Genomic DNA, 18,981 nt, shown 5'->3' with positions numbered 1-18,981 from the left:
TTTTTTCTTTTTTGCATAAGCAGATGGAAATGCTCAAGTTCTAATTGTAACTAATCTATTTGATCTGCTTTTCCTTCTTTTGTGAAAAAGAAATTTACCACTACGAATCTTAATTATAACCTATATTAGTCAAAAAGCTAAGAAAGCAATAATCTACGGAAAAGCTTCGTCTATATAAATTTTTAATTAGGCAAGTAATTGAGGAGGTTTGCAACTTCTTAAACCTTTTTTTTTTTTTACTCAATATATATATATATATATATATATATAATAAAATAAAAACCTTGGCTGTCACTAGAACCCGGAGATACAAAGCCATTTCAGTTGATTTTTTCTTTTTTTCTTTTTGGTTATCATCTAAAGCAATTTCAGATTATTTTAATAACAAATCTTACATACTTTCATCTCATTTTGACATAATACTAATAACTAACCAAACCCAGAGAGAGAGAGAACGCCCATCATTGGACATACATTGCCACACCAAATTTAACTACATTTAAAACATATTTGCAACAAAAAAAATCTTAGCAATCCCAAAGAATCCTTCATTTAGAAATGAAAACACCAATAAGATGTAACAGTGCCATCATTCTACTTCTGCATCAATGCCTTGATTTCTCTGTTTCAAGTTCCAACATTGGGAGGAGGAAGACATCAGTGAGAACACTCTTCGATAGTAGTGAAGTCTGAAGCAATTTCACACCCTTGCAATAAACCAAAAAAAGTAGCTAAGCTGTTAGTTATTATATGTAGCAAGTAAAAGAGACATTTTTGCAATAAGGCATCTGGAATAGACCTAGTAAACAGGTTGATTTGGATGGGTACGGGTCAAACTAGCTTGTATTATCACGGGTTATAAAACCTATGACCCTTTCTTGGTATTTGACGGGTCGGTCTATCCAATAAAATGAGATAATTATGGTAGGATTATGCATGGATTGCATAGGACAATCTTTATTTACCCAAGTAATTGAAAGAAGTTTGAGTTTTTTTAAAAAAATAATAATATCTATAAATAAATTAAAAAATTAATTAACACTAAAAACATCTTGCTATTTCTTTTTCATAAATTTTCTTTTGTTAGCAAAGTTAGAAAATTATTTTATAAAAATGGATTTTTTTCCCCAAAAAATGGTCAATTTTTATTTTTATTATACACTAATCATAAGATCACTTATTAAATACAAGTTTTTTTTTTCCATTTTATTTTATTTAAAATAGAACAAGTTTATTTCGCATATTAAATGATGTGGCTTGAACATAAATTTAGATTTGCAATATTAATTTATTCTATGGGATAAATGCAATTCAAATGGAAATAGTTTTAAGAACCTGAATACAAATTCTTTATTTCACTTTCTGTGTTCTTTATTTCACTTTCTGTGTTCTAGCTTCACTAATGATCATGGGATGTTATGTGTTTTTTTTTTTTTTTTTTTTTTTTCGATTTTAAAATTTACTTTTGCAAAAATTTTGAAAATGAAATAACAGACAGTAATAAAAGATGTAAATAGAAGTCATGCTCAAACAGCTAAAGAATGGGTGACATACCTCATCCATGCCCAATTCAACCACTTTCTCCTCAAGAGCTCCCATATTTTTGACATTAAACTTGTCAAGAAGATTGATAATAGAAGCTGTACTGGACAATGGTTTCACAGCCAGATCATCCATCACCATGTACGTAACCAACTCTTCCACGTACCCTCCATCAGTTTGACCCCTGGAGAAGTACGGATTGTTTGAGCTTGGTGTGCCTCTATATTTTAACACAGAATCGGTGAATCTTCTATGGATCCAACAGATTGTTTCGGAATCATCGGACATGGAGAAGCAGCTACTACTACACCCATACAATTTCCTGTGTGTTGACTTTATAACGTTTGGCAATTGGAGAAGCCCTCCAGTATCACCAGAGATGTATACTTTGGGCGTCAGGAGAGAGTCTTTCACGTTTGGTTTGAGGTAAGTGGGACTTATATTTTGAATGCTATCGTAAATGTTTCCCAAGCTGCCTTCCATTTCTTGATTGAGAAGTGGAATGAAAGTCCCGACCGGCAGGGCCAGAATGTTAAAGAGGAAGTCCACGAACTCCTTGCCCGCTTCAGCATATAGCACTTTGCTTTTTTCTGTGCTAATCACGAGTTTCAAACTCACCATGTTCACTGCAGCCACGGACTCTGTCTAGCTAGCTTAGAAGTTTTATGCGTATCAATGTGAGTCTGTGATCGGCCTGGACAGTTTATGCGTAGTCGTTTGCTTGGCAGACCTATAATATTTTGCAAATTGCTAATATGATTTATTGTGTGAAAATTAAAAATTATGAGACTTGGAGGAATTTTGTATGAGTAACTTTAATAACACAAAATCTATAATTGGTTACTTGTCACTTTTATAAGGACCCACTATTTTTTTCCTACGGCTTACAAATCGACACATGGTAATTTTGAGTCATAAGATGTAGAATTTTATATAATCTTAAAATTTTTGATATGGTGTACCTAAAATTTGGCTTTTCCCTGTAACAACAGTTAATTGTCGGCCATAGATCAAGGACTTGGTTATGCTTTTTCTTCTTTTTGTAAAAAGAATTTAATCCGTACGTAACCCTTAATTTATAACTTTAATTTCTTTAGTGGACATAGCTTTATCTATTATGTACTTTTTAATTAGCCCAGCAATCGGAGACTTTTGCAAATTCTGAAGCCTCTTTGCTTTGCTTTATTGATAAAACAAAAAACAAAAATAAGCAACATCTTTTCTTTTCTTTTCTTTTTTAAGATTTGGTAAAGATTTAATTAATCGGCATGTACCCTTTTACCCTCTCAGGATATGAACAAGCCTTTTGTATTATGTATTTCTTAAGCATCCGATTAACCTAAATGGATTGCTTCCTTTTTTGGCTGAATAAAATGCTTCTTGTTCTTCCTTTTAAGAAGTTGTGATATCAAGCTTTACCTACTGTTAATTTCGACCCCTATATTAAATTGATTGAGCTGAATATTGTAATTGGAATTCACCCCTATAATTTTTTTTTTCTCCAAAAAAGGAAAATTGAAGTCAAGTTCAATTCATATAATTGGATCCTTACAAATCCAGTGGATGTGTTAGGAATTAAAAATAATAATAACCAATTCTTCACGTGTTTCAACTTTCAAAGCATAAATAACATGAATTGAATAGAAAAACGCCCCTATGCTCGCAGGGTGTGAAACGCTAACAAGTTGGCAATTGATTGCTTGTCAATTTATGAGTTGGAGTTTAAATGATTTGTTGGATTAGTGGTTTGAAAATGCCCAATATCAGAATACCAAAAAATATTTCCACACCCTCTTGTGGATTCTGTGGAAAATTCGAAATGAGGTGCGTAAGGTAGTGCAAAAGAGCAAAGGAGCTTACTTTGTTTGGAGTTCTTGGATGCCTAAAGTAGATATGACAGCAAGCCAATTGTAGACTTGGTCAGGTGGTCTCCTCCACAGAATAATTGGTTCGAAGTTAAATGTTGATGGGGTCCGACTTAGACACAAAGTAGGATAGGAGTGGGATGGGCGGCAAGGGATGCAAAGAGCCAATTCATTTTTGTTGGTAGGGAAAAATTAAGCGTGGGTGTCAGTAATGAAGAAGCATCATTATTGGAAGTTCTGTGAGCGCTGGAATTTGCATGGGAGAGCACTTTACAAAAGGTTATGTTCAAAGGCCACTCTAATTTTTTTTTTTTCGGCTGCTTTGGTTTCTCTAATAAGTGTGGTGGAGTTAGAATTTGATTTTAGAGCCAAAAAATTTATAAGTGACACACATGCCCCGTACATACACATTCATTTTTTCAAAGTGGTAGGCGCTAGCTATTTGTTTGTTAGACTTCCATCATTTTTATTAGATGTTAAATGACCCAAAGAAAACTTTGTTTCACGAAAGGTTTGTTGTATTGGCACTTTGGCAAGAATAACATAAGGCAGTAAATGCAATCCTAGAGTTTGAATTTTTATAGCCATTTGTAAGGACATTGGTCATGTTGGGGCCATGGGTCGTGTTGGTGTTAGCTTAAACAAGTTTACCTCATCAGTCATCCTCAAGACCAAACTGGGGAGGTCATCACAACTCGGTGATGTCAGGCAATATCTAGAGATAATTTTGTTTATTTATAACTTGATACTTAACGGCCTTAGGGCATGAGAATTTGAATAATAGACATCTTCATTAGTAACAACGCTCCAAAACTCTTAGCCAAAGATAAGTAATAGAAAGTACATCTATCCGGCGATAATAAATAGACACTTACTTAATTACATAGAGCACTCCCACTCCCCCAACTCCCCCAAAAATGGAAAAAATTAAGAAGAGCAAGCATGTATGCCTCTACATTGCCACACCAGTTTTGACTAACGACATAGTAATATTTATAACTTCTTGTCAATCCGACAGAATTGGCGCACTTTAATATTAAAAATTTCCTTCTACCTCCTGTTGGCAATTAACTTCCTCTTTCAAAACCGAGAGGAAGACATCAGTGAGAATAGTCTTTGTCAGCAGAGAAGCTTTGAGCAGTTTCACAACCTAGCAAAAAACCAGATAAAGGAGCAACATAGGCAGTAATAAGAATTAGCATTCGTATAGCCACGATTAATTAGTACCCTCACTCTAAGATTATACGAGCTAATTTAGCAATAATTTTCAGAACAAAAAGTAGAAGTAGTAGAAAAAAATAAAATTCTAGTCATGCACAGAAAGCAAAGAGTGACTGACATAACATACCTCATCCCTGCCCAAATCGACCACTTTCTCCTCAAGATCCCCTATTTCCTTGACATTAAACTTGTTAAGCAGTGCGATAATAGAAACTGTGGACAACGGTTTCACTGCCAGATCATCCATCACCATGTATATAACCTTTCCTTTCACAAAATCTCCCTCACTGGAGTAGGGATTGTTTGCGCTTGGTAGTACTGTATATTTCGACTCTTGGTTCATAGTAGCCCCGCACGAACAGGTTTCGTTTCTGTCAAGAGTCACATTTCTGCAGCACCTATACACTTTCCTAGACGATTCAACGTTTGGCACATGGAGAGGGAGTCCAGTAGCACCACAGTAGTATGCTTTGGGACTCAGGAGAGAGTCCTTATTCACGTTTGGACGAAGGTAAGTCGTGCTTAAATTTGCAAAGCTGTCGTAAATGTTTCCCAAGCTGCCCACCATTTCTTGATTGAGAAGTGGAATGAAAGTTCCGACCGGCAGGGCAACAATGTAAAAGAGGAAGTCCACGAAGTCCTTGCCCGCTTCAGCATAAACCACTCTGCGGCTTTCTGTGTCTATCATAAGTTTCAAACTCACTTTGGACGTTACAGCTGCCATGGAAAATTAATGTCTAGCGGTTTTTCTTTTGAGGGAAAATGTCTAGTTTGCTTTCTATCTAACCTTTTTGGGACAAGTGTTATACAATCACCATGATCATCTGGACAGTTTATAATTCTATACTTGTTACTTGGATGACATTATACTTGGAACTTAAGAAATCCCGTAAAGCCAATAGCTTTCTTTCCTATGAAATGACAGTCCATTGTCGGTCACATATTAACGATTTTTGGGACCGGCTAACGTGGCCTTTAAGACATATATCAATCATCTATTTTTGAAAATATTTTATTGAAATTGAAGAAAATATTAAATGAAGTTGATATCTTTTTATTTTTTATAAAAAAAATTTTAAAATAGTTTACTAACTTATATTCTATAAAGTACACGTTAGTAAAACTCTTTTTTTTTTTATATACAAGTTCTGCTCGTTAATCTCCTCGATTTACTTTTCCTTCTTTTTTGCGAAAAAGAATTTTAACAGTACGCAACCCTTTATAACCTTTCTTAGTCAAAAGGCAAAGCATGCAATAATCTACGAGAAAGCTTCGTCCTATATATTCCTATATAAACATTTTTTATCATGCAAGTAATTGAGTAAAACAGGAAAAACAGGGATAATAGAAAACAGGGAAAACGTGTGTTTAGTTGAGAAAAGAAATGAAAGGAGAAAATAGTGGGCCAGCAATTTTCTCCTCGGACGCACTAATACTCAACTCCCCCAATTGAAAAAAAAAAAAAAAAAAAAAAAAAAAAAAAAAAAAAAAAAAACCAAGGAGTCTTGTTATTTTGGACAAAACTACCCAGCACCAACGTTCATGCTTTGAACATTATCTTTTCTTTCTATCTTTTTTCTTCCTACAATGTCTCATTTGTTTTATTATTATTATCATAAAATATAGTGTTCATTTATACACAATTTTTTAATAAAAATATAATGTGTTATTTTTTGTTTTATCTAATAAGGACATGATAATAAATTGAAACAAAACTATATTTTTTATCCTCTTATTTTCTATTCAACTAAATAAATAAAAAATTGTTTTACATCCTCCACTTTTCCACTTCTAACCAAACACTATGAGAGAAAATTAAAATTTCTTCTATCTTTCCACATTTTCATCACATTCTCATTTTCTATTCTCCGACTTTTATATTCCCCAACCAAACGGACCCTAAATAAAAATAATAAAAACTCTAATTGTCTTGCTTCTTAATTTGTTCCATTAGTGGTGTTAAAGGCCAATCATTCGTACCATTTCAGTCCATATAAACTATAAGAATCCTAACTTTATTTTTAGTGCAAGTAAAATAATCTAAGAGTTAATTTAGAATTAGTCTAGGCCAAGGACGAACTCAAGTGGGGGTCCAAGGGGGCCCGGGACCCCTTGGCCCAATTTTTTTTTTTTTTTTTTTACTTATTATATATATTTCATTTTTATGGTTGGGTCTCCCTTCCAAAACCTTAGGCCCCCCATCCTCCTCAATCAGTCTAATTAGCCTAACTCAACTAGCAACTATCCAACCCAAAAACTTAACAAAAACAATAAAAAAATTCAATATAGTGATTATATTTTAGCAAACAAAAAACTATTTTACCACCAAATAAACCATATGTTATTGGAGAAGCTAAAACTAATTTCTTTCAATTACAGTAAATTGGTATAAATACCAGTTGACTGTAGCAAGTTGTTAAAAATTAAATATAATATTTTATTAAGATTATCTCTCTTCCTTCAATTAAAAAACTTAAATTCTCTCTCTTCCTTTATTATTTTAATGAGTTGCTTATATTATTTTAAATGAAGTGGTAAAAAAATAAAACTTTTGATGTTGGGTGTATTGTAAAATAAGGTGGTAAAATAGATTAAATAACTTTTTGAGGTGCTAAAAGTTAAATTATTGTGAATGCTCTAACTTCAAAAAAAATAAAAATCCTAGCCAGCCTATTATTTTAAAAAAAAAACATTTTTTTTTTATCTTTATTAGTAGATAATTGCATCTTAATGTATTAAGAAACAATGTTTTTGTGTATTTATAATTTGTTAATACTATATGAATGCCTATTTGGAGTTTTTTTTTTTTTTTTTACTCTGGACCCTTTTGGCTTGAAATCCTGGGTTTGTCTCTGGTCTAGGCTAGGTTAGTATCTTATACATACTCTTAAATAATAAAGATGTAAATATTTAGGACCTTTCGTTATTGAAGTAAACCTCCAAAATGGAACCATGTTTATCTATTGAATTATCTCACATATTCTTGTTATTTTTCTTCATTCGTGTTTTCCATATGCTTCAACACTATATTAAGGCCAGCCTCTCTCTCTCTCTCTCTCTCTCTCTCTCTCTCTCTCTCTCTCTCATCTTTTCCCTAAACTAATACCTCATTTTCCAAAAAAATTAACACCATTTGGTATTGCTCAACCTTGATGTAACCCTTCCGGACACCATTTTTCAACATCATTCACATTACTTATAACCCGATTGGATTAAGTGGGGAGGGCAGAGGAGTGGAGGGGAGTAGAGTAAAGTTGGCTGAAAATAAACTAATTTTGGGCCAATTCCACTCTACTCGGTTAGGTTCTAAAGACTTAGGATTTTATGTATTTAGAACTCTAATGTGTATTGTTGGCAAACCATGATCAAAACAAGATGTTTAGTCATGTTTAGACTTGCTCAAAGTTGGTTCATTTATGTAAAGTTGGAACAAGCTGATGCAGAAATTAATATTGCTTCTCGGCCTGGTTCGATCAATCAAAACTTAGGCTCGATCAATCGAAAATCGAGTCAGATGCATTTTCTGTAGAATTCCAACTCAGCCTTAGTTTGTTTTAAAACGTTTAGAGTTTTATAATTTGCCCCAGGTATATAAGGCAAACTCTAGCCACGTTTTAGTGTTGCTCATATTACTGTTTGTGTAAATCTCTTGTGAGATTTGTGAAGAAATTTCCTTTACACAAGCTTAGGATTATCAAGAAGGAGATTTCTTCAAGAGCTTGTTGATCATTCAGTTGCTGTCATAAGAACTTAAAGAAACACAAGCGGGTGTGCTTGAACTTGTTAGAGAATCCAAGAAAGAAGGAGTCCGTGGTTTCAGAGTTTGCACATGGTCTTGTCAGTAAGTTTCTACTAGTGCGTAGCAATAGGATGTTAGTGGTATAAGTCCTATGGAACAACTTCGATTCTTTCATAGTGAATTCAGATTTACCTTGAGGATAGTTAGATTAAATCTTCTCCAGGTTTTTGCCAGTTTAGTTTCCTGGGTGATCATATCATTGTGTTATTTATCTTTCCGCTGCTTTGTATGATATGATTGTTTGATTGTGATAACCTAGATTTGGAATTTGGACTAAGTAACAAATTGGCTAATTACCTAGGTTAATCCAATTGAGTTTTTAAGGGGTCTAAAAACTATCAAGTAGTATTAGGGCAAGTTGCTCTCTTGTTGTTGATCTTTTGATCATTGAACTGATCCTTGACCCTTGTTGTCATGGAACATGGACATTATCTTGTTATTCTTCCTCACTTTGATGGAAATAACTATACTTATTCAAAAGTAAGGATGAAAGTATTCCTGAAATCAATTGATGAGAGAGTCTGGAACTCCGTCGAATATGGATGGGAGAAGCCCACTACTCCTATTAGTGAGTGGCAAACTTCTCAAAAAGAAGCAGCCGCGTTCAATAGCAAAGCTATGAATGCTATCTTTAACGCTATTTCTATGGAGGAATTTAAGAGAATCTCAAATGTTGAGATTGCTCATACTGCTTGGAATATCCTCCAGACTGTGCATGAAGGCACAAAGGCTGTCAAAATCAACAAATTGCAGCAGTTAACTTCTAAATTTGAAAGTATTAGGATGTCTGATGATGAATCTTTTTATGAATTTCATGCTAAACTTAATGATATTGTTAATTCTGCATATAACTTGGGTGAAATCTATGATCAACCTAAAATTGTTAGGAAGTTCTTAAATTTTTTACTAAAGATTTTAGACCCAAGGTAACTGTCATCACTAAGAGTAAGGATGTGGACTCCGTCCCTGTTGATGAACTTGTAGAATCTCTTCAATCCTATGAGTTGAACTTACCTAAGACTAGCAAATCCAAATTAATGGCTCTTAAATTAGTTGATGATGTTGATGTTGGTGGATTTGATGATGAGCTCTCTGCTACAGAGATTGCTTACCTTTCCAAGAACTTTAAGAATTTCCTTAGAAACAACAACAGAAGGGCAAGAGATAAGAACACTACTAAACCTAGAAACTTTAGGAAGAATGATCCCACTAAGGTTAATAGCACTGATAAACCTAGAGAAAAAATAGGTCAATCTTCAAATAATTCTATGGGTCCTCAATGTTTTGGATGTCAAGGGTATGGTCACGTCAAATCTGAATGTCCTACCTACTTGAAGTCTAAGGGTAAGGCTATGACTGTAACCCTTAGTGATGGTGAAATTTCTGATGATGAGTCTGGTTGTGACGAGGATGGAAACTTCATTGCTTTCACTACTACTGCTATAGTCAATGAAAGCATATCTGCTGAAGAGAACCCTTCTGATGGGGAACTCTCTAAGGACGCAGATCTTCAAGAAGCCTACAATAAACTTTGCAAAGTTGCTGCAAAGAATGCTATACATGTTGAATTAGGCTTGAAGAAAATTGCATCTCTTGAGCTTGATAAGAAAAATTTGCTTGTTAAACTGTTTGATACTACTGAACTTTTAAATAATGCGAAGACTGAGAACATGCTTTTAATTGATAAAGTTAAGAATTTGGAACATGAGCTTTCTGTTGCTAGAGAACAATCTAATAGGTCTACTAGTTCCAAACTTGATCATATGCTGAGTGTTCAAAAGTCTCCTTCTGACAAAACTGGGTTAGGTTTTGTAGAAAGCATTAATGTGTCTGCACCCAATTCCACTATCTTTGTTCCTTCATCTTCTTCTGAACCCCCCCTGTGAGTGAGGTTGTCAAGCCCTTAGAAGTTACACCTCCTAGGAAGATTAGGGTTGATCTGAAAGAGTCTAAACCTAAGCAGCCTACTCTTTCTAAGGACAAGTCACATGATAAGCCTGCATGGGTTTGTCATTTTTTTGGAAAGTCTGGACACATTCGTTCAAACTATTACAAGCTACAAGCTGCTAAGAGAGCAAACAAATCAAAAGTACTTATGCCTCAAGCACAGATCCTATGGTACTCATTGGTGAATTGGTAAAAGCTCTAAACCTTTATTTTAATCCTGGAGTTGGTAATTATTCCCATATGAATAAGAACTCCAATGCTCGTAGTGCATCTAAAAAGTTTTAGATGCAAAAGGCTCAATCTAATTGAGTCCTTCTGACATGGTCCTTGTGCTTCATTGCTATTCTTTGTGACCATTATTTTTTTTTTTCTCTGTTTCTAAGATTTGCATTGCATAACATTCATGTATTTCATTCTAGGTTGTTTTTGTTTTTTTTCATATAAAAAAAAAGGGAGAAAAAGGAACCAAATTATGTTTTGCACTATTTTCTTAGTTTTTGAAAACAAGTTTAGTCAATTTATTTTCACATAACATGTCTTTTGTACCTTGTTTAGCCTTGATGAGCTTACTTATTGCACTTTACTAGTTGAAACTTTGTAGTGCATGTTGTGTGGGAAAGATGTTTGTGGTTTTGATCACTTTGTCTTGATCTTGAAGTCACATGTCTTTGATTGTCAGACTTGAACCTTTAGAGAAATGCATAAATAACCATCTCACCACTGTTCACTAGCCAATTATGAACACCTTAGTGCATATCGTAAAATTTTGTGCTCGAGAAAGTGTAGCACATGCACAAAAAGATCATAATGTGTAGCCTCGATTTAATTGATAAAATTGGTGTGTACATTATTGAACTTAATATTAAATCAATCAAATAAAATTGGTGTGTACATTATCCCGGCTATTTTAATAAGTTTCTGAATAATTAAAATTTGTGTGTACAATATGAGGCAAAATCAAGAAGCTTACATGATTGCAAGCTTATGATCTAGGAGATGTGGGAGTTATATGATGTAACTCTTTTGGTAATAGTCTCTTTCAAATTCTATGTGATGAATTTTGTAGACTTTGTGTTTAATTGCTATACACATATCACCTCACATGTATCTTTTGCTAGTGCACACACTACACGAGTTACTCTTTACTAAACATTGTACATGTTACTGTGTATGTCTTTAGTCTGACCAACCAAGTTTGCAAATACTTTGAGTTTTTGTGCAAAACAGATTTGATGCTTAAGAATTTATGGAGAATGTTTGATAATTTTAATTTTGGGAAAACTGGGTTTAAAACTTTGTTTTTAAAATATATTTCATCACATACTCATGCATTTTGTTCATCAATTTCAATGCTTTGAAGTATTTCTAAAATGTGTCTTTGTTATTTTCAAAACTGTGTTTTTTCTCAAAAAATTTGTGAGCCTCTGTCTGTTTCGATTGATCCAATCTGTTTTTCGATCAATCAAAAGTGTTTTAAAATGTTTAAAGAAGCCTCTGTCTGCTTCGATTGATCCAAACTATTTTTAGATCAATCGAAATTATTTTGAAATTGTTTGAAAATTTTTAAAGAAGCCTCTGTCTGTTTCGATCAATCGAAATTGTTTTTCAATCAATCAAAACTCGTGAATCAGGTATTAAAAAATCAGATTTGACTTGTTCAAACCACTTTTTCAAAAACTTTTCAAAACTTTTTCTCTCTCTGCGACTCGGCAAGGCTCTACAACGAATTTTTTGTTGTTTTCCTCCTAATTTCTTGCAAGGTTTCTCTCTCCATAAGCCGGTGTGTCCATATTACCCTTCCTTTTGCATGATATGATTGTTTGATTATGATAACCTATATTTGGAATTTGGACTAAGTAACAACTTGGTTAATTACCTAGATTAATCCAATTGTGTTTTTTAAGGGGTCTAAAAACTATCAAGTGATATAAGGGGGAGTACATATTTAAGCACTTTTAGAGTTTTTGTTTTCAGGGGGAGAGCATTTCTTATTGATTGGAGCTTGTGGAGTTTAGATTGTATCTAGGTGCTTTACATTGTATTTTACCTTTTTAGCTCTTGCCATATTTTTGTTGGGCTATTCATGTTAGGGGGAGATACTTTTATTGCTTTATATGTTTCTTATTTCAATTGCTGATTGATTTATATTTATGAGTTATTCATTAATATATGTCTTTATTGTGTGTTAGTTGAAATCAAGAATTTATTTTGTTTACTTATATTTTCCACACATGCGGTTATGTATTTTTGTTTAGTGTTTCAGGAAATATACAGGTTGATTCAATTGAGCTACTGTCTACACTTGCAACTAATGGATAGTAGTTAGGATTGAATTTGTTTTTATGAGCATTATTTTTGTAAAGGGTTTTTCTTTGTAAACTTTGAGTTTTTAGTTGTGTTTTGTCACAGATTGCCAAAGGGGGAGTTTGTTAGGTTCTAGAGACTTAAAATTTTATGTATTTAGAACTCTAATGTGTATTGTTGGCAAACCATGATCAAAACAAGATGTTTAGTCGTGTTTAGACTTGCTCAAAGCTGGTTCATTTATGTAAAGTTGGAACAAGCTGATACAGAAATTAATATTGCTTCTCGGCCTGGTTTGATCGATCAAAACTTAGACTCAATCAATCGAAAATTGGGTCAGATGTATTTTCTGCAGAATTCCAACTCAGCCCTAGTTTGTTTTAAAACATTTAGGGTTTGGTAATTTGCCCCAAGTATATAAGGCAAACCCTAACCACGTTTTAGTGTAGCTCATATTGCTGTTTGTGTAAATCTCTTGTGAGATCTATGAGGAGCTTTCCTTTATACAAGTTTAGGATTATCAAGAATGAGATTTCTTCAAGAGCTTGATGATCATTCAATTGCTGCCATAAAAACTTAAAGAAACACAAGCGAGTGTGCTTGTACTTGCTGGAGAATCCAAGAAAGAAGGAGTCCGTGGTTTCGGAGTTTGCATGTGGTCGTGTCAGTAAGTTTCTACTGGTGGGTAGCAATAGGATGTTAGTGGTCTAAGTCCTGTTGAACAACTTCGATTCTTTCATAGTGGATTCAGGTTTACCTTAAAGATAGCTAGGTTAAATCCTCCTCAAATTTTTACCGGTTTAGTTTCCTGTGTGATCATATCATTGTATTATTTATCTTTCCGCTGATTTGCATGATATGATTGTTTGATTGTGATAACTTAGATTTGGAATTTGGACTAAGTAACAACTTGGCTAATTACCTAGGTTAATCCAATTAAGTTTTTAAGGGGTCTAAAAACTATCATACTCTACTCTACTCTCCTTCCCTCCCCTTCAATCCAAATAAACCATTAATCTATTGGAAGCCGATTTACACAATGCCACTGATTTACACAACGCCACAAAGATCATTGCCAAAAATTATCCTCCTGTGGACTAAGAGGTTTTATCACCCACCTCCATGTGCCTTCAGTAGCTGGGCATGTATCCTATGTGACTTCACATAATCAAATGTCATCCTCTTCTTAGTTACATGTAATTTACGCTTTTCACGCGCTTGCCATGTATCCCGCATCCCTTTAACGATCGTTGACCGATGTTAACATTTTAAGCAAGTTTTTCTAATGATTAATTTTTTAAAACGCGGCTTAAGCAAAACCCAGAAAAACGTAGTTGTACCCACAAGAAACGCGGCTACAGAGCTGATCTTGGGCTGCGTTTAGCGCACGCAGCTATACTTCTGGTGTTGGAGCTGCGTTTCTATGAAACGCGGCTCAAGTATCACCCTGTAGCTACGTTTTTTTAAAACGCGGCTTAAAATCATGTTTTTTTGTAGTGTTGCTTAATTCAATCACTTTTATATCAATTTTTGGCTTAGATTTTGTATTTATAATTTGGTTTAATTTCGGTTGAGTCACGTTTTCGAATACTATTGCTTTCACATGACATGAATGCACAACCTGCTAATTTTATAAATTAAAATGAATAAATATGACAACATAAATGTAAAGATATGGGAGTTAGTATAAAAGATAAGGAATTAGTGAAATGTTTAATTCACATTGAAAATGAAGGAGACTTCTTTATTGTTTTTAAGTGTGCTGATTAATAGGCTGAAATGCATTAGAGCAAATATTGAGTCAAATACGTGCACAATGAGAAGATGAAGGTAAAGAAGGGTTTAGGAAGAGGTCATCAAATCTTGGAGATATCAAAGCATAACATATGATAATTAAGAAAACTTACATATTGTCATCTCTTTTTGATATAACATATTAATGCTGCCTAACTAAACTCCCAAAAAAGAAAGAGAAAGAAGGGCAAGCATGCATATTGCCCTTTTTACATTGCCACACCATATTTTACTAGCATTTAAAACATATTAACAACAACAAAACAAAACATCTTGGCAATCTCACAGAATTGTTCACCTAGAAATGGAAACATCATTTTGCTGCAGCATTTTCTTGGCAATTGACTTCTTGTATCAACGACGGGAGGAAGACATCAGTAAGGACACTCTTCGTCAATAGTGAAGCTCTTAGCAGTTTCACAACCTAGCAATAACCAGAAAAAGTAGTGTAGTGGTTAATAGAAGTAGGAAATAAAAGTGAAATTTTTACAAAAGTAATATTAGGATAATAAAAATTCACATTCAATTTCACAATTATTGAGATAGTAAGTTGTAATTGTAATAACAACTTGTGATATTGACAGACCAACTACATATCGCTTTTATAACATTTATCATACCATGCTAAATTAGAAATTATGAAAAAAAAATTGTATCTCTAAACTTTTTTTTTCCAATAAAATAAGACATTAGGAATTTGGATGGATAAGTGTGTCAATTCCACATTTTTATCTTTTACACTTTTTCCATTAATTTCCGTTCTTTTCAGAAATAATTTGAGCTCTAAATTGAACAGGTAAAACTTTAAGCTTAACATATATATATATATATATATATGTGTGTGTGCAACTCTTTCACAACCTTTTTCATTGCTAATAATATACAGCTGCTTCTTTCTTTTAGTGAATAATAAACTTTCATTAAAACAAAATAACAATTCAAATCCTGATGGAACCAGAACCAACCAATCTCAATCCCTTGTAACCAAGGAAAGATGGGGATTGAAAAGATAGGGATGGACCTCCAGGTTGTATAAATCCATTCCTTTATATATTTATTTTTTGGCTGAGAAAAAAGTCCATGAATTTGCTTTTATGGGATTTCTGGTATATATAGCATCCACACAAGCCACAACAGTCCACACTTGATTTTGCTTGTCTTTCTAGCTAAAAAGACCATATACCTCGTGTTTTTAATTATTTGGAATTAGGTATTTAGGACTCATGTAGCTACAACTTCTTTTGCAATAATTTTCAGGAGATGGAAATTACAGACAGTAAAAGAAGTAGAGTTATAAGCAGAACGAAATCCACAAATGCAAAGAATAAAGAACGACATATATACCTCATCGACGCCCAAATCGACCACTTTCTCTGAAAGAGTTCCTATTTCCTTGACATTAAGCTTGTCAAGAAGAGTGATAATAGAATCTGTGGAAAATGGTTTCACCGCCAGATCATCCATCACCATGTATGTGACCGCCTCTTCCACGTACCCTCCCTCACTCTCAGTCTCATTCGTGAAGTACGGATCCTTTGGCCTTGATGGGCCTCGATAACTTAACTCGTAAAGGTCAAATCCGCACGAGCAACGGCTGTAATTATTGGAGTGGGACACCCTGTTGCAGTTGTTACGATAACAGCAATACAGTGCCCGTTTGGTTCAGCATTTGAAGCCCAAAAAGCACTTTTTCAAAAAAGCTCAACCCAGTTTTGCGTTTGGTAAGCTCAAAACGCAACTTTTTTATAAAAGTTGCGTTTTGAACTTTTAGAAAAAACTGAAGGCAAAACGCGGAAGGAAAATGGTGAGGCAACGGTCCATAAATGAAAACGCGCACTGCGAGTTTTGATAGTTACCGTTGCTAATGATGAAATTCCAGAAATACCCATGAACAAACACAGAACAAACACTACAAATCATAACAATAAACAATCTTTCTCTCAAACATAATCAGATTACCAGAATACAAACTCAAAAACACAGTTTTAAAATTAATCAAATCATAACAATAAAAGCAAAAAAAAAAAAATACAAAGGACAGAAGCTTGCTGACCCATCTGGACTGGGTTGGGGACGAAGATGAGCAATAGCACGAAGATGAGAGCTCCTTGAAATGTTCTTAAATGACAGAGAAAATGAAATCTTTTTCTTATCGGAGAGAGTTTTGGAATCAAGTTAAAAAAAAATAAAAAAAAAAAAAACAACAGAGACGGAGCTGGAGAAAGAAGACCTCCTGGAATGTTCTGATGAATGAGGAGAATGAGGGAGAAAAGGAGAGTTAAAAAGAGAGGTAGAGATAGTGGAGAACATGTGGAGGAGAAAAAAAATAAAAAAAATAAAATAAAAAAAATAAAACTAAACGTATGGTTGGTAACTTGGTATGGGTGAACGTGAAATGGAAAAAGAAACAATAATATAAAAAATAAAAAAATCCAAATTGAGAAATACAGTAATATTTTCACAATAAATTTTAAGTAACAGATTGTTATTAGTTAATATTGGTTAGTAAAAAAATAATTTCAGTTGTGGGTTCAAATTAGAACTAGTAACAACTTTCCACATAAATTTTATTGTGAAAATATTGCAAAAAATGTTGTAAACATAACACTTCTATTAATAAATTTTACACAGTAATTTGTTATTGGTTCTCATTTGAACCTACTAATGACATTATTTTTTTTTTTATCTACCATTAACAACTTGTCATATAGACTTTATTGTGAAATTTTTGTAAAAATATTGTGTCCATAATTTGCATTAAGAGAGATAATTAAAACAAAAAATTCACTTATATATATATCTTGTCCTTTTTAGTAATTTATAACTCAAACATCCACTTTTATAAGTGCTAGCCAAATACTTAACTTTTTCAAAAAGCACTTTTTAACAGTTTTTACCAAACACTCAGCTTTTTAAAAATGCACTTTTTCATTATGCACTTTTTAAAAACTCCACTTTTTCATTATGCACTTTTACAAAAAGCTGAACCAAACTCACCCACAATATCCTGGATGTTGTTGACGTTGTAACGTTCGGCAATTCCAGAGGGACTCTAGTACCACCAGAGATGTGTACTTTGTACTTGAGGAGAGTGTCTTTGTTCAAGTTTGGTTGAAGGTAAGTAGTACTTAAATTTTCAATGCTCTCGTAAATGTTTCCCAAGCCGCCCACCATTTCTCGATTCAGAAGCGGAATGAAAGTCCCGATCGGCAGGGTGAGAATGTTTAAGAGAAAATCCACGAATTCTTTGCCCGCTTCAGCATAAAGCACCCTGCAGTTTTCTGTGTCTATCATAAGTTTCAAACTCACTTTGTTCGCAGCAGCCATGGATTCTGTCTAGGCTTTTTTTTTTTTCAAGAATTTAGTTTTTGCAAGACAAGCGATATACCATGGATCAATGTGAACCTCTGGACAGTTTATGTGCTCTCGTTGCTTTGCTGACCATACTTTATTAGAACTTAAGAAATCCCTTACACCCTATTAGGCTTTCCTATTCAACCATGGTTCATTTGTGGGCCACTGAGGACTCAGAAAGTTTTATTGTAAATACAATAATTTAAGTAATACACACTTTTACGCACACTTTATCATAATTGTCTCACCTAACAAATTATAAAGGGTAAAAAAAAAATAATGCATTTTTAAAAATAAAAAAAATCAATTACAATTTACTACGTAAAATGACGAAGTACGTACGATACCAGTGAAAACTGTAACATCAAGTGATAAGTTGAGTGTAAAGAGGCAAGTGTGCAGAGTGCACTAGCTATTATCCTGGTAGAAATAGTCACTTGGGTTTGCTTTATTTCCTTCTTTTAATAAAAAGAATATAATCCGTACATAACCCTTTAAAACCTTTTGTAGCTTTATTATATGAGTACTTTTTAATTAGCCAATCAACAGAGGAAGCTTGCAAATTCTGAAATCTCGTTGCTTTTTCCTGCTTCGTAAAGAATCAGCACGTAGGACGTAGCCTTTAACTGAAGGGTATAACAAATTAAATTCCATAGTTTTGAAATTAATAAATTAAATCCTTAAATTTTAGAAAGTAACAAAATAAAAATTTTATAGTTTCTAAACTAACAAATACATTGATCCTTGTTTACCAAAAAAAATATATATATACATTGATCCTTCTCAAAAAAAAAAAAAACAAAAAACCCATTGATGATTCAAAAAGTAACAACTCCTTTACTCATTTTAGTCCATATATATCCCCTGCCAATTTTTCAGATTTTTAGCCAAAGTCCACCAGTTCGACCTCTCCTTGCCCACCTACCTTATTGAGATTTGGGTAGAATGTTTTCTCTAACTAAGCATCTCCAAGTCCAACAACTTATATAAATCATAAAATTAAAATCGTCTCTATTTTGAAAAGTAAACCCTTAAAATGTATGTCCAATAGTTTCTTTAAATAGAGAATTTTCTTTTCAAGACTAGTGACTCTTTGTCGGGAGAAAGAATAAAAAAAGCAAAGAAAGCAATAATTGAGGAGTTTTGCAACTTTTG

The 18,981-nt window shown here is 33.5% G+C and overlaps 3 protein-coding genes across 4 annotated transcripts; all 3 read right to left on the bottom strand.

Annotated features, from left to right (window-relative positions):
* Positions 1-458: 458 nt before the first annotated feature.
* LOC115957766 lies at positions 459-2,331 on the bottom strand. The gene is made up of 2 exons (XM_031076088.1): positions 1,555-2,331; positions 459-707 (listed from the first exon to the last, which is right to left on the bottom strand). Exons 1-2 carry the CDS (start codon positions 2,161-2,163, stop codon positions 606-608), a joined length of 711 nt encoding a protein of 236 aa, XP_030931948.1. The 5' UTR covers positions 2,164-2,331; the 3' UTR covers positions 459-605.
* Positions 2,332-4,170: 1,839 nt separating this feature from the next.
* Positions 4,171-5,494, bottom strand: LOC115955982. Its single transcript, XM_031074413.1, has 2 exons — positions 4,756-5,494; positions 4,171-4,557 (listed from the first exon to the last, which is right to left on the bottom strand). The coding sequence occupies exons 1-2, from the start codon at positions 5,350-5,352 to the stop codon at positions 4,444-4,446; spliced, it is 711 nt and encodes a 236-aa protein (XP_030930273.1). The 5' UTR covers positions 5,353-5,494; the 3' UTR covers positions 4,171-4,443.
* A 9,057-nt stretch (positions 5,495-14,551) lies between these two features.
* On the bottom strand, positions 14,552-17,906 carry LOC115955979. Of its 2 annotated transcripts, none has more exons than XM_031074409.1 (3): positions 17,472-17,906; positions 15,817-16,118; positions 14,552-14,896 (listed from the first exon to the last, which is right to left on the bottom strand). In XM_031074409.1, the coding sequence occupies exons 1-3, from the start codon at positions 17,797-17,799 to the stop codon at positions 14,786-14,788; spliced, it is 741 nt and encodes a 246-aa protein (XP_030930269.1). In that variant the 5' UTR covers positions 17,800-17,906; the 3' UTR covers positions 14,552-14,785. The 2 variants fall into 2 exon arrangements, with proteins under 2 accessions (XP_030930269.1, XP_030930270.1); XM_031074410.1 differs by having other exon boundaries at positions 15,817-16,121; positions 17,475-17,906.
* Between the last annotated feature and the right edge of the window lie 1,075 nt (positions 17,907-18,981).

This window comes from Quercus lobata, chromosome 8 (assembly GCF_001633185.2).
Source record: "Quercus lobata isolate SW786 chromosome 8, ValleyOak3.0 Primary Assembly, whole genome shotgun sequence".
In the NCBI taxonomy this organism is placed as follows: Eukaryota; Viridiplantae; Streptophyta; class Magnoliopsida; order Fagales; family Fagaceae; genus Quercus; species Quercus lobata.
Note: the sequence above shows the minus strand (reverse complement) of the source record. Positions and strands in the feature narration are given on the sequence as shown.

What these genes read in the sequence shown, in the direction of transcription:
- LOC115957766 (XM_031076088.1), bottom strand. Translation starts at nt 2,163, where the DNA reads ATGGTGAGTTTGAAACTCGTGATTAGCACAGAAAAAAGCAAAGTGCTA. An exon ending in TTGAATTGGGCATGGATGAG is followed by an intron (nt 708 to 1,554) that starts GTATGTCACCCA and finishes GTTTATTGCAAG; the next exon opens with GGTGTGAAATTGCTTCAGAC.
- LOC115955982 (XM_031074413.1), bottom strand. Translation starts at nt 5,352, where the DNA reads ATGGCAGCTGTAACGTCCAAAGTGAGTTTGAAACTTATGATAGACACA. An exon ending in TCGATTTGGGCAGGGATGAG is followed by an intron (nt 4,558 to 4,755) that starts GTATGTTATGTC and finishes GTTTTTTGCTAG; the next exon opens with GTTGTGAAACTGCTCAAAGC.
- LOC115955979 (XM_031074409.1), bottom strand. Translation starts at nt 17,799, where the DNA reads ATGGCTGCTGCGAACAAAGTGAGTTTGAAACTTATGATAGACACAGAA. An exon ending in AACAACATCCAGGATATTGT is followed by an intron (nt 16,119 to 17,471) that starts GGGTGAGTTTGG and finishes AACGGGCACTGT; the next exon opens with ATTGCTGTTATCGTAACAAC. An exon ending in TCGATTTGGGCGTCGATGAG is followed by an intron (nt 14,897 to 15,816) that starts GTATATATGTCG and finishes GGTTATTGCTAG; the next exon opens with GTTGTGAAACTGCTAAGAGC.